This window comes from Solanum pennellii, chromosome 1, assembly GCF_001406875.1.
Source record: "Solanum pennellii chromosome 1, SPENNV200".
Lineage (NCBI taxonomy): Eukaryota > Viridiplantae > Streptophyta > Magnoliopsida > Solanales > Solanaceae > Solanum > Solanum pennellii.
This window is the reverse complement of record NC_028637.1, coordinates 1934194-1948154: the sequence shown is the minus strand read 5'-3', so window position 1 is coordinate 1948154 and position 13961 is coordinate 1934194. Positions and strand designations below refer to the sequence as shown.

Genomic DNA, 13961 nt, shown 5'->3' with positions numbered 1-13961 from the left:
TATGTTGTTATTTCTTACGTTTGAAGTCTTTGATTCCCAGCCAACAAGCCAAGAAACAAAAATAATAAACAAAATATAATTTTATATCATAGTTTCATCCATTAAATACTGAGGTTAATTAATGGATATCTCAAAAAAAATTAAAAAATAAAAACAATAGATGACTAGTACATATATTGGATCAATTATTCTACTTATAGAATAATACAAATATAATGGCAAATTTTTTTATTTATTTGGTGGGATGATCGTAGGATTTTTCTATCGTTAAATCTAAATTAAAGATATCAAATTTAAATTTTAATGAGGAATATTTTCCTTTCGAATGGATTTTATGTAGCAAAACTTTAAATTAGTCGAATCCTTAATATATATTTTTGTTTAAACCTCAGAAATACCGTAATGAAAGGAACATAGGAGTTTGTCGCTAGGTATTTGACCAAATAGGATCGTCCAGTTCCTATAGAACCTATCACTAAAATACCCCTAGAGAAGGATAAGGCTAAGCGGAGCGAAAAGGGTTTTCCATGAGATGGGAAATGAAAACTATTTTCCCCATACGAAGTTTGTTAATAAGTGACTGTCTGATAATGAGCAAGGAATATCCGTCTTTCTGCTAAACAGGATGGATTGAACGTACGTTGAATCTTTTCTTTATTATAAGAAGTATTAAATTAATTGATTATGTCGTATGGTCTAATAATCAATAAAGTTGAGATAATTATGCGATTTCGAATTTAAATTCAACGAAGACAGAAATATTTCGTGATTTTTTTCCTTGTGTCTTAACCTTGGTAGCAGAAATATCTGATATTGAGCTAGAGGAAATAGTATATTCTCCCCAAAAAAATATAGTTATGGTGCATATAAATTGACTCAAACACCGCAATCATAAGGAACAACAATAACTACCATATCTTACTCCCCAAAAAAAGTTAAGATCGACAATATCAATCATCAAAATTTCATTAAAACTTAATGCATATCAAACAAAACAAATATCGTGTATAATAATTTATCATGAACTGATATATTTTATGTTAGCTGACAATGTACCGCAAACCTCTTTGTTTTTCTTATACCAAAACCTGAAATCAGTAGTGGCGAGTAAATTTACACAAACAGACTTAAACACCACCGTTATTAAAAAATATATAGTTATTTTTAAGTGTGACATTATTTTGGTAGGGCATGCTTTGCAAAGCAAGCCTAACCACAAAGGTGAAGACAAAATGAGGTCCCATTTGTGGGGACTTAAGTCCAAATAAGTCAAAAAGTTGGGGCTTTAATAATACTTTTATAATTAACTTTTTGTTTTGCCTTAATTAAAAAAATACTAATGTTAATTACTATTTTAATAAAAAGAAAATATTTTTGTCTTTGAATTGACAAAAATCTTATGTTATGTCTAAAGTTTATTTAGGGACTATTAGGTCGGTGTTGGAATTACCCTTCTAAGTGCTACAAATTTCATAAGTGCCATTTAAAGATTAGTATTATTAATCAAATTTAAACCCTAATTATTGAAGAAATCACAAGTAGTAATAAATAAATTTTTTTAAAGTGAGTGGTAATTCAATATCACAACCATATTAAGTTGCATTTTAGAGGTGTAAAGTTTAAAAAAAAAGTGATTTTTTATTGAACATTTTTGTCATAATATCATTGAAAAAGCGAGATTTTAAATTCGTCAGAAATATATTTAATGAATTAATTTTTGACAATTTTTAATCGGAATTTTCCCATTGAAAATTCGTGTGTTATAAGCATTTTTCCCACTCAACATCAATCTTGCATTTTAAGAATGTATAGAGTTCGATTGTCAAATTATTCATGTCTTTTTTATTAATTGCTCAATCTAGGTTTTTTACTTTTAAACGTAACGAGACAAATTTCTTCAACAATAATAAGATAGATTAGACTAATTTGTCAAGGAAAAATTGATTTTTGACACTAAGCAAATATGTGTTAGTCCATTAATTGGCACCATCAATTAATAACATATACATCAAAGAAAAAAATCTAAAGTCAATCCTTTTGAAATTTGAGCAATATGATTCAACTAATTATAACAAAAAATTCTAATAACTTTCTTCTTTTTCTTTTTGGAATATTGAAAATGCATTTCATCTTATAACTTATTAGACTTGTTTTAAAACTAAAATGAAAATATCTAAAACAATTATAATTATAACGCCTCAATCCCAAACAATTTAAGTTGGTTATATGGATCCTTACTTCTAGTGATGGAGTTACATACAGTTGAAGAATGTCAATCGATATTCCTTCGTCGAAAAATTATCTGTAGCTAGAATAAAAATATTTATATATATATATATATATATATGTATATGTATATATATATACTGACACTCTTTGACTGCTACGTGATTTTACTTCTTTATATTTTGATACTCCTTAGTCGAAATTCTGGCTTCGTCACTTTTTACTTCTTCTCGTGATATGAAGGGTAGGAGGAAGATGAGGAATGCAAAAAGGTCGATGACCAACGTAAAACGTCGACCTATATCTTCGACTTAATTGGAAAACCCTTCTATCGCTAAAAAGCTAGGTTTTTAAACCAGTACTTTAGCTAGTAGTCACTTTCTTAGATATGACTTTCGGCTAGTTTGTGTAAGTGCCTTTGTAAGCAATACTCCTAAAACTCCAACAGGAAGAAATCGTCGTGCAAGCCGAAAACTTTGACAGGTGTCTATAGGAACGCCTCTTATAAGGGCTCGATCCTTATGAATCTTAAAAAAACAAAAATATAAAATTGAATAAAATAAAAATAAATATATTTTTAATTAATTATTATCTTGCTTTATAAGATGATGCCTATAGACAAAGTGGGTCTGGTCAATATTTGGAGTAGAATTTGTGGGAATATTTTATAACATAAAATGCAAAAGCAATTGTCTGCTAAATCTAAATAAATGCCTTTTTGTCTTTGAAATATATTCCTTGTAACAAGTACCAAGTTTTAGAGTTGATATTAATATTAACATAAAAGTTAAAATTTACAAATAATTATTTTTCATCTCTCCTAATTGGAAAAAATAGATATTATCATGAAATTTCAAATTCTCGATTTTTATAATTGAAAAATTGATATCATCATGAAATTTTAATTTTTATTGGACAAAACTCTATAATAATGACTATTTTTTAACTAGTGTAATTTATCTTTAGTATATTTTTTTTGAAGTGCATATGATTTTTATAAAGCTTCATAATTAAGTCTAGCTAATTATAAGTAAAAAATATAATTTAATTAACTTTAATGTATGTGTGAGCCCACATAAAAGTAGAAAAAAATATTTAGAATATTATAACATGGTGCATTATGTGCAACTTGAAAGTGATTTGGATTAATGATAGTGACCAAAAGGTGAAAATAATGCAAAAGAAATGAGGAAAGGAGATTCAATATCTATTAAATAAATTGTGTCGTTAGTGATAATTTATTTGGTTAATTTGTTTTTTATCGTGCGAAGAGAACTTAAAAATAGAGGTTTCGTAACGCACGATCGACATATAAAAAAGAAAATTTAGTGAAACACACATAATACATGATATATTAAATCTCGAAAGAGATAAATATTAATGAAACATAATCACTTTCTTTGTTTGGAGATTATTCTACCTTATTATTTTCTTCCTTCATATTTAAATTTAATATATTTTTTAAAAAATAATAAATAAATTAGTTTATATATACTAAGAAATGAATAGATTTAATTATAGTACTTAACATAAGAAAATAAATAAATATAAAATAATAAATTATATCTTATTTTTCTAAACTAGATAAATACAAAAGGGCATTTATTGTTAGTATCGAAATAACCTATGGTCAATCAGAAACAAGTTATTCATCTCTATAAGACATAATTAAAATCTACGTACATTCTACTCTCCTCATATTCTATTTATAGTATTAAACTGAATATATTCTTCTTGTTATTATTATTATTATTATTATATAATGAATAAGTAAATATGAACAATTTTTTCATTTTTAAAGTCGATCTGATCCATTCGTTCGATATTTCAAAAAAAAATCAGCCACTCACTGAATTTCCAACCCCACTTATAAGAAAAAGAAGAAGATTTGTTTGGACCAATAGCTATAAATTGTTGAAAAATATTAAAAATTCTTATCCACACAAGTGTGAAAAAATTGTTTGGACCAATTGCTACATTATTCAATCAATTTGGTCCACGTTACAATGAATAATTGGGTTAGTCTGCTACAATAATTTTCATTATTAAAAAAAAAAAATAACGATGGTGATAGAGTGATAAATATATTTTTTTAATTTTTATTAAAGATCGATTATCGAATTTGAGTTTTGAGAATGAAGTTGAACGTCTTTGCTATGAAGGGCTTAGTATTTGTCAAAGTGAGACTTTTCCATTCGAATTTAAATTAGCTGAATCACAAAATAGATATCGAACTTCAGATAGTAAATTAAAAGAGAGTTCATACTTGACTTTTTATTGTATTACGTAATCATATTTTAACAGATCAACTTAGATGATTCACTAGCAAATAAACAATGAAATCTTATAAATCAAGTAAATAAAAGATGATGAAAATGACGTTATATATATATGTGTGTGTGTAAAGCTAATTATATTTAGGTTATACAATCAAACTTTATTATAAAGGTCATTCATTAAAAAGATTATATTACTATATATAATAGTTTGATTTATTTTTTTATAATATATTTACTTTTCTATTACAATATTCTACCGATAATCACAAGAGTTTTAACGCCAAAAAGGAAAATTATTTTGACACAACGTATCGAAACATACCCTTTCTGAAAACTAATATTTGGGTACATTCTATTCTTTCATACCTCACTTTGTGATATTACATGTGTATATGTACACATAAGTTTTAGTTTAAACGATAGATTCGGCGTCTATTTAAATTATTTTTTCTAAAAAAGTTTCATTTTTCAAAATATGTTTGTGTGAGTGCTGTTTAAGCCCATTGGGCTTTTCCACATTCAAGTTGGATTCTAAGTCCATTGGGTATTGTTGGGTCAAAATTGAAATAATGAAGCCCATTAAGATATTGTGTAGTTCAATTTTAAATGTTGTGATCGATTTAAAGTTGTTTAGTTAAAATTTATGGATTGTCGAATTAATATCAATTTTTCTAAAATTTAAAATTAATTAATCATCAAATCAAATTTTTCAATACTATTATTAAAGAATACGGTATAGTAGATAGAAATGTTCCTTCTTTAACCAGGAGTTTTGATTTCGAGTCTTGAGTTAAAAACAATCCTACTTCTCCTTAGTGTACCTATACAACAAATTTGAATTAATCGAATTTTAATATGATATCAAATGAAAAATGAACCCCTGTCCACCCAAAAAAAAATTCCAATACTTTTTATGCAAGTTCTGTTCGATCCAACATACAACAACCTGGTCAAAAATCAACTTATTTTGATTAATACTTTTGTATCAAAAATATTCTCCGAACTAGTATTTTAGAAGGGTAATACTTTATATTTATAGTTTAATATTTGAACATATATATTTTTAAAAAGCAAAAACTTTTACACATCAAATTCCAATTTTTTTTTTATTTGATAGATATAAATTTACCAAGCATTTTCGAATTAAGAAAAATAAATAATTTTTAATTTTTTAATTTTTCTTTTAATTTTTTTTGTTCTTTTTTTAGGGATTCGTCTAGGTTTGTTTGAACTCTTTTTTTTTTTCACTAGCTCAAAAGCCTTCAATTTTTCGAGTAATTTTCTTCAGCAACTCAGTTTTTCTCTTCTTGAAGTTTCAATAATCTTCCATTAACAAGTAAGTATTGTACTCATTCTATCAATTAACCTTTTTTTTTTTGTTAGAAATTTAGTTTAGTATTTTGTTGTGTTTGGAGCCATAGTTGTTGTGTACAGAACAGGAATAAAAATCAAAGATTCAATGATTTTTGTGTAGTAACTGATATGGGGTTTCGACCCTTTACATGTTTCTTGTTTATCTTTTGTAAAGTTATGATCTTTTTTAGGTTCAGATGTTATGGTGTTCAAGCTAGTGTAATTGGTTCCTTTTATCTTATCTCTGTCTGTCCTAAAATTAACTTTGTATAGTAGCTCTTGGAGCTGATTATAATCCTCAAACTTCTCAATATTTTGTCTAAATTGCATAATCTTTGGTGGGTTTTTTGTATGAAGGTGTTAGCAATCATTAACAGCAGCAACAGAGGATAAGATGAAGTTGGATGTTAACGTTTTGAGATACCTTTCGAAAGATGATTTCAGGGTCCTTACTGCCGTTGAGATGGGAATGCGCAATGTCTGTAAAATCGTATACACCCTTTTCGACTTTTATTTGTTTTCTTTTCAGTTTATGATGGTTCGTGTTTTGGCTTTTTCAGCATGAGATTGTGCCTTGTGAGCTCATTGACCGGATTGCTCGCCTCAAGTTAGTCCATTTTTCTGAATTGAAAATACACTAGCTGTTGTGTTGTTTTGTTATTTTTTTTCTTTTTTTTTGTTTTTATAGTTATGTTTAATTGTTTTTAGGCATGGAGGCACATATAAAGTGTTGAAGAATTTGCTAAAGCACAAATTAGTGCATCATGACTCTTCTAAATGTGAGTGTTTTGATTGTTTTTGTTTTGTTAAAAGCTACAGTATTGGGGCTACCTTTTTGTTCTGAATTTTATTTCTTAACATTGCTGTGTAGATGATGGATTTCGACTCACCTACCTTGGTTATGATTTCCTTGCGATAAAGACTTTGGTTAATCGTGGAATGTTTAATGGAGTGGGTCGTCAAATTGGTGTTGGAAAAGAGTCTGGTAATCTTTTATCAATATTCTTGTGTTTAACTGTTGTTTTTGTTACTTTATAATTTATACTTAAATGTATCCGTTTTTTTTAGATATTTTTGAGGTTGTAAAGGAAGATGGCACAGTTCTTGCAATGAAGTTGCACAGACTTGGTAGGGTTTCTTTTAGGGCAGTCAAATCAAAACGTGACTATTTGAGGCATCGTAGTAGCTACAATTGGCTGTACTTATCCCGACTTGCTGCCTTGAAAGAGTTTGCTTTTATGAAGGTAAGTGCAGCTCTCTAATTTGCCGTATCGTCTTTGAATTAGGAGATTTGTTTGATATTAAACACTTGTGTAAACAGGCACTAGAAGAACATGGATTTCCTGTTCCTCAGGCTGTGGATTGCAACCGACATTGTGTGCTTATGTCACTTGTCCCAGGCTATCCACTGTAAGTATTGCACAAATATAGTAACGATGGAGATTATCTGTTATACTAGAGTTTCCTAATATCTCTGAACTTCTGTAAACTTGGTGTTATTACTTAATTAGTACCAGTACATATGCGACATTTTTAGTCTATACCTAGCTTTATAATATTAGCCATAAGGATGCAAGAAGAGTTGTGTATTTCTAATCACCATCATAACCTAGAAAATATAGTTTTTGTGGTATTTGAGGTTTAGTATAATCATAATTTTTCAGTAATTGAGTTTTTTGTGTAGTAGTAATTGGATTCTCCATAGCTTGCTTCATAGCAGTTCTCCTATCATGTTCTGTGTTTTTCCTTTCTTAAGTATGTTAGCTTCATCTACCTTTAGATGATCAAATTATGTGGCTAAACTGACCTTTGACCTTAACTAAATTGGTAATGTTAATTTTTCTTCCCAAATACTATTTAGGGATTCTCGCTCCTGCATAAACCCTATAATCTTGTCTAATCTATTTTGTGCTTATAGCAGCAACTCCTTGTAATAAATGGAATGCTTGGATACTCTATTAATAGCATTATGAGAATTATGTTAATCTGTAAAAGAAATTGTTATCTATGAACTTAACCTTAGAAAAAACATATTCTTGATCTTCGGCTATCAGTGCATTATTATTGTATTTTTAGTTTCTTCTAGAAATAGTGGCTGTAGAACTTATAGAAATGGTTATAATAGTGTGCAGGTTAGGGAGCTGCAAAACCCAGATGTGGTTTTTGAAACAATCATTGCTGCTGTTATTCGTTTGGCAGAACACGGGCTTATTCACTGTGACTTTAATGAATTTAATATAATGGTATCTTCTATTCCTTCTTTGATTTATTTAAGGCTATCATTATATTTAACTGCTATATTTTTTTGTTCCTTATGAGCTTGGTTCGCCAGTGTGCAACTGGAATATGTTGTTCCATTTTCATTTCTTTGCCCGTTTCAATTGCTCTGATTTTCATTGTATAGGCTTATATTAGACCTGTTCGTCAGTTTGCTGATAATTCTTATTTAACTTATTGGATTACAGATTGATGATGATGAAAAGGTCACCATGATTGATTTCCCACAAATGGTGTCAGTCTCTCATCCTAACGCTCAGATGTAAGATATTTCCCATCTTATTCCATCTAAACAGTCTTTCAGAATTCTGTTTTTCTTGTTAGTTCCCTCCCTTCATCTCGACCACTGTGTGCTATAGATTGTGCTCTTAGCAAAATTGCTGTCCCTGATACAAGTTTCTACATGTTAGGTACTTTGATCGTGATGTGGAGTGCATCTATAAGTTCTTTGCAAAGCGGTTAGTGAATTTACTCTTTTCTGTTTATTTGGAGAAGTGCATCTGTTTGACCAAGACGCTACCTGTGAAGACTTCTTCCACTTTATGATGTATTTTTGGGACTCATCTTTTGGAGTCACTTTTTTATCCTGATAACTATTTTGCTGCTACATATGAATTTCAGACGCTGAAATTTCCTTTGAAGCGTGAGCTCATAGTTTATCTCTCTTACCTATCTTTAGGTACAATATGTCCTTTGATGAAAATGAAAATGATTCTGATGGTTTGGAGGTTGACATAAATGAAGTTGGTCGCCCCCAATTTTCTGAAATAAACAAGAACAGCGGTTTCTTGGACAGAGAACTTGCTGCCAGTGGTTTTACGAGAAAGGATCAAGATGAGCTTGAAAAGGTACAATCAAATGGCTGAATTGCAACTAAAATTTGTGAACCTTACTAGAAGAAGAAACTTTCTGGATATAGCCTTATTCCAGTAAGAAGGGAAACAAATAAAATAAACTATGTTTAGATTGAATGACTTCTTTTGGAACCCCAATGAAGCTGACTCTCGTATTATTCTGGAAACTTAACTTTGAATATTGCGACTGTGTGACAAATGTGATGGTATTTGTTGCTGAGTAACTTAGATATTCATATTCTATTGCCTTCTCATGAATGAAATAGACTGGCAACAAAAGAGAAGGGGAAAAAAGTTTGTCTTTTAAGCTTGCAGCTTGATTTTTTGGGAACAAGCATTTTCTTTTCCTTTTATGGTATGTTGTTCCTATGTCATGGTTATTACACAGTCATGGGGATTTCTGATTCTACTTTTCCGTGCAACCCCACAACTTTACTTATTTTAACCAAAATTTTTGGGGCTAGGCCACTTATCTTTAAAGGAGTTAAGCTTACTTAAAAGCATGAAGTTGCCGATTTTTGATTTTTCCTTTCAGAAAACCTGGGGGACTGGTTTTGTGCTTGTTATGGCCCTGGCACATGATTACCTCGACATTGTCTGTCTTCTCGTGTCAAACATAGAAAAACTTATCGCAGCTTTGTGATATCCTGCCATTTTGAATTTGAATCGCCTGTTGTACTCGACTTTGTAGTTATTCTCTACTTTGTTTGCAGTTGATTGAGGGAGAACTTGAAAATCATTCAGATTCTGACGATGAAGGAACTGCTGATGAAGAAGATGAAGAAGATGAAGAAGACATTAACAACACAAACGTCAAGCAGCTCGAATCCTTGAACTTGGCGAAGGTAATTCATCTTTCTCCACTAAGAAACAATGAGAGAAGAGGCAAAGACTTGTAGTGATCTCACTACAGATTAAAGTCATAACATGAAATGTTTCTGGTTCGTTTGGTTGATAGGAGAATTTGGGACCCAATTCTCTATACCATTCTTTACTATTTGAACATAGTAATGTGCTACTTTAATATGAATTTCACCCGAAATATGGAAACATCAGATGAGCCTCAAACAGTTCTCGTATAAATCTAAATAAAAAACGAGATGACAACCGATGAACCATTTTTGTACATACTGCGCTTTGCTGTAAAGCAAAAGAGAACATTTCCTGTGTCTCTTGGCATTTACTAGAGATATTCTCTTGCAGGAAGACGTTAATCATCAAGCTGGAGATGATAAGCACGACGATAACCAACAAGTTGGGGATGAACATGATCCCGAGGAAGAGGAAGAGGAAGAGGCCGAGTCTGAAGATGATCCTGAACTAGAGAAAAGCCTGAGCAAGCAGAGGAAGAAGGCTATCCAGGCTGCCCATCGGGGCAAGAGGAACTTTGCCTCGAGGAATACATACAAAGACAAAGGTGGGAAATCCTCACAGAACTCAAAGGTCCATAAGCAATTGAGTGGCTGGTGAAGTATACACTATTAAAGAATATGCAATCCACGGAATTTCTTTTGCGCGAAGGTGTTGAAGAGAATATTATCATTTAAACTAGCTATCGATAAGTTACTGAGTGATTCAGTTTCGACTGGGATATATACATTGTCCTAAATGTCTGTCTGGTGTATATTTAAAATTTTGGTAGCATGTTTGGCAGAACATATAGGCTCAAGATTGTTAAATGTGTATCTGTTGGTTACTAAAGATTATAAATCAAGAACAGCTATGTAGTTGTGAAGAACTACTTCAGATATTCTATTGTTGGTTATACTTCTGCTATTTTCGATTGATTTTCCTGTCGATTATATCTCGATGCATGTAACGTATCAAACGAAGATCAATTACCTGCTGACCAAGTTCGTTTTTCTGTGATAGGGTAGATATATTACGTTATCGATAGAGGGAGTTGATATGTGAAACCATAAAATACACTGAAAAAGGAACATATCTGAGATTCAACATCACAAATCTGCAATCACATTACAACTTCTTTTGGAGGCAAAACAACACATAATAAAGTACAACAGATACAGAGCCTCAAGACATATAGCTAGAAGCTCCCATGTATATTAAAAAGAAAGCTCACTTTCCGACTCTATAGCGCGTTATTACATATCAAGAAATGATACTAGCTAGTCGTAGGTGGCAAAACTGCGAGACTAGGTTCAACAACTCGGAGCAAGCCAGTTGTTAGCCTTGTTGTTAGATCTTCTGCAGATACTTTCATCACATCCCTCCGCATACCAATATCAGCTGCATAGCGACTGGCACAATAGACCCCAACAGCTGTTGCTACCATCCCATAAACGTTGGTGGTGACTAGACGTAGTGGTGTTGACATAACAGCTGCAAGTGGTCCACCGATTATAGACACTGCTTGTCCACTTTGTCCCATTGTACTATCATCTACCACGAGTAGTCCTGTCTTACAGTAGATGGCGAAGTCCTCACAGTTGTTCTTGAACACATTGTACAGTCCAAAGCCATTTGTAAGGAGGTAGTTTGCTCGATGGACTACAATGTCATCTGGATCCGAGACTGCAAGAGTGCATGTTCCTCCACGTGCTTTTGCGAGGAAGATAGCAGGAGTTACAGCATATTCAAACCGATAGAGGATACCTCCAGCAAGAAAGCAGTCCAAACATGACGAGACTACTCCGTGACCATCTGAAGGGGGAGTGCAAACAGTACAAGGAACAGTAGATCGATTTGGAATTGAACTTACCAAAATATGATCCAGAATGGTTCCAGTTCCTACTTCTTGACCACGTCTTGTGAAGTGAATGACTTTATTATCCCCAACATAGATACCTGTTATTTAGGCATATCCAATATTATTACAAAATAATCTCTGTTTTCTATAGTTTATTAATCAAGGTAATCAGGAAACTAGATGGTCGAAGTGATTCAGAAGCATAAGCGAGATCAAACTTAAATAACATGCCAAAGCGCAAACGTTTGGATAACATTATCTATGCACTTCAAATCTTCTCTAGACTAATGTGAATACTGGCAACGAGCCAATTGCCTTGAACTTACAGAAAGACCGATAACCCTTCACCGTAGCAAGCAAATTACTACAGGATTTTACGAATAACATCAGTGGATCATCTTCCCTTCTATAATTAACTGCTTTATTAAGTGAATGAGCTACACCCCATATTGGCAAAGCCCTCTAAGATCTATCACAAAGCACATAGTCAAGAAAAAGGTAACCCCTGAGAATTACTTGATCAAAGAAATGGATCACTCACATAACGCATTTCGTTCCTAATTGCTTATGATAACCGCGCATTCCACAAGAGGTACCTACTACCTCCCACCGACACATGTACCACAAAAATCTATCCACCAGGCTTAGACAAAATGAAAAGAACAGATTCCAAGTTTTCGTACTTGAACAAAGTTTTTATCAATTTAACTAGTTATAGTCTAAAAACATAGAAACAACAGAGACTTAGCAAAATCTAAATACTCACAGACACAATTCAAAAAGAAAACACAATTGCCTTGAAAATTCAATGCTATCAACAAATCTAGAATAACCCCATGTATTATCTCATTTCCATAATTAACCGAGATACCTCATACCTGCCACCTCCCACCAAGAAGTTACAAACGGGGAAAAAATCACTTGCGATTTGAACCAGACACCTCATGGTTCCACACCCATAGGTACATATCCAACTAAACATTATTTACCATAAAGAACACGTTTTTTTCTATATCAACATTAAATGCTATCAACAAATCTAGAACAACCCCATGTATTATCTCATTTCCATAATTAACCGAGATACCTCATACCTGCTACCTCCCACCAACAACAAGTCACAAACGAGGGAAAAATCACTTGCGATTTGAACCAGACACCTCATGGTTCCACACCAATAGGTACATATCCAATTAAACATTATTTACCATAAAGAACAATTTTTTTCTACATTCAACATTAAATGCTATCAACAAATCTAGAACAACCCCATGTATTATCTCGTATCCATAATTAACCGAGATACCTCCTACCTGCCACCTCCTACCAACAAGTTACAAACCGGGAAAAAATCACTTGCAGTTTGAACCAGAAACCTCATGGTTCCACACCCATAGGTACATATCCAATTAAACATTATTTACCATAAAAAAACAAGTTCTTTTACTACACAACCTTAAATGCTATCAATAAAATCTAGAACAACCCCATGTATTATCATAATTCTCGAAACACCTGCCACCTCCCACCAACAAGAAGTTAACAAATAAGAAAAAATCGAAATTCGAACCCGAGACCTCATGGTTCTACACCCTTGGATACATATCCAATCAAACATTATTTACCATAAAGAACAAGTTTTTTTTTGTTTTTTTTTACATCAACATTTAACATCAGATTAAAGCCTTTTTTTAATGTTCATGTATTCAAATCAACATTATTTAACATAAAAAACAAGTTTTTATTTTTCTACATCAACATTAAGATATCAAATTAAACCAGAAAATTTCAGATTCTAACCATGATGAGCATAAATATAAGCAGTACGCCAAGAATAAATATGATCTCCAGGTTTGAGGCTGCTTCTATCAATTCTGTCAATCATTTCACCAAAAACGAACAAAACAAAGATATAAATCAGTAAAAACTTCAAAACCCCACCAAAAAAATTGAAAAAAATTGGAAAAAATCAGATTACCTATTAGAAAGCAACCCCATTTCTTAATTTTTTTTGGATAAACAGAAGGATATAATGAATCTTTTGTGCTGAAAATTTGATCAAGAACAACAGTTTTTGCTTATTAAGTAAATGATAGACACAGAAGACGCGTATCCTTCGTGGTTTTTTGTGTCTGCTTTTCGGCACGGATTTCGATGGAATTTGAAGGTTGAAATGACAAAATTACCCTTTTGCATTATGTAAACTTCTCTATTAAGAAAACATGTGTGTGTGGGAAGGGGGGGTGGGGTGGGGTGGGGTGG

The 13961-nt window shown here is 31.8% G+C and overlaps 2 protein-coding genes across 2 annotated transcripts; one reads left to right on the top strand and one right to left on the bottom strand.

The window, feature by feature from the left end:
- The first annotated feature begins 5701 nt into the window (after positions 1-5701).
- LOC107028203 (serine/threonine-protein kinase rio2) lies at positions 5702-10756 on the top strand. The gene is made up of 13 exons (XM_015229278.2): positions 5702-5841; positions 6216-6336; positions 6419-6465; positions 6567-6637; positions 6730-6843; positions 6927-7102; positions 7180-7268; positions 7984-8101; positions 8324-8397; positions 8546-8593; positions 8815-8983; positions 9703-9834; positions 10193-10756. The coding sequence occupies exons 2-13, from the start codon at positions 6253-6255 to the stop codon at positions 10457-10459; spliced, it is 1389 nt and encodes a 462-aa protein (XP_015084764.1). The 5' UTR covers positions 5702-5841; positions 6216-6252; the 3' UTR covers positions 10460-10756.
- A 157-nt stretch (positions 10757-10913) lies between these two features.
- LOC107011418 lies at positions 10914-13837 on the bottom strand. The gene is made up of 3 exons (XM_015210956.2): positions 13678-13837; positions 13500-13573; positions 10914-11797 (listed from the first exon to the last, which is right to left on the bottom strand). Exons 1-3 carry the CDS (start codon positions 13695-13697, stop codon positions 11115-11117), a joined length of 777 nt encoding a protein of 258 aa, XP_015066442.1. The 5' UTR covers positions 13698-13837; the 3' UTR covers positions 10914-11114.
- Between the last annotated feature and the right edge of the window lie 124 nt (positions 13838-13961).

Excerpts from the sequence above, each read along its gene's own strand:
- LOC107028203 (XM_015229278.2), top strand. The coding sequence starts at position 6,253 with ATGAAGTTGGATGTTAACGTTTTGAGATACCTTTCGAAAGATGATTTC. Across the intron at positions 6,466-6,566 it reads GACCGGATTGCTCGCCTCAA|GCATGGAGGCACATATAAAG; the intron begins GTTAGTCCATTT and ends AATTGTTTTTAG. Across the intron at positions 8,102-8,323 it reads TTAATGAATTTAATATAATG|ATTGATGATGATGAAAAGGT; the intron begins GTATCTTCTATT and ends ATTGGATTACAG.
- LOC107011418 (XM_015210956.2), bottom strand. The coding sequence starts at position 13,697 with ATGGGGTTGCTTTCTAATAG. Across the intron at positions 13,574-13,677 it reads ATGGGGTTGCTTTCTAATAG|AATTGATAGAAGCAGCCTCA; the intron begins GTAATCTGATTT and ends AATGATTGACAG. Across the intron at positions 11,798-13,499 it reads TTATATTTATGCTCATCATG|GTATCTATGTTGGGGATAAT; the intron begins GTTAGAATCTGA and ends CCTAAATAACAG.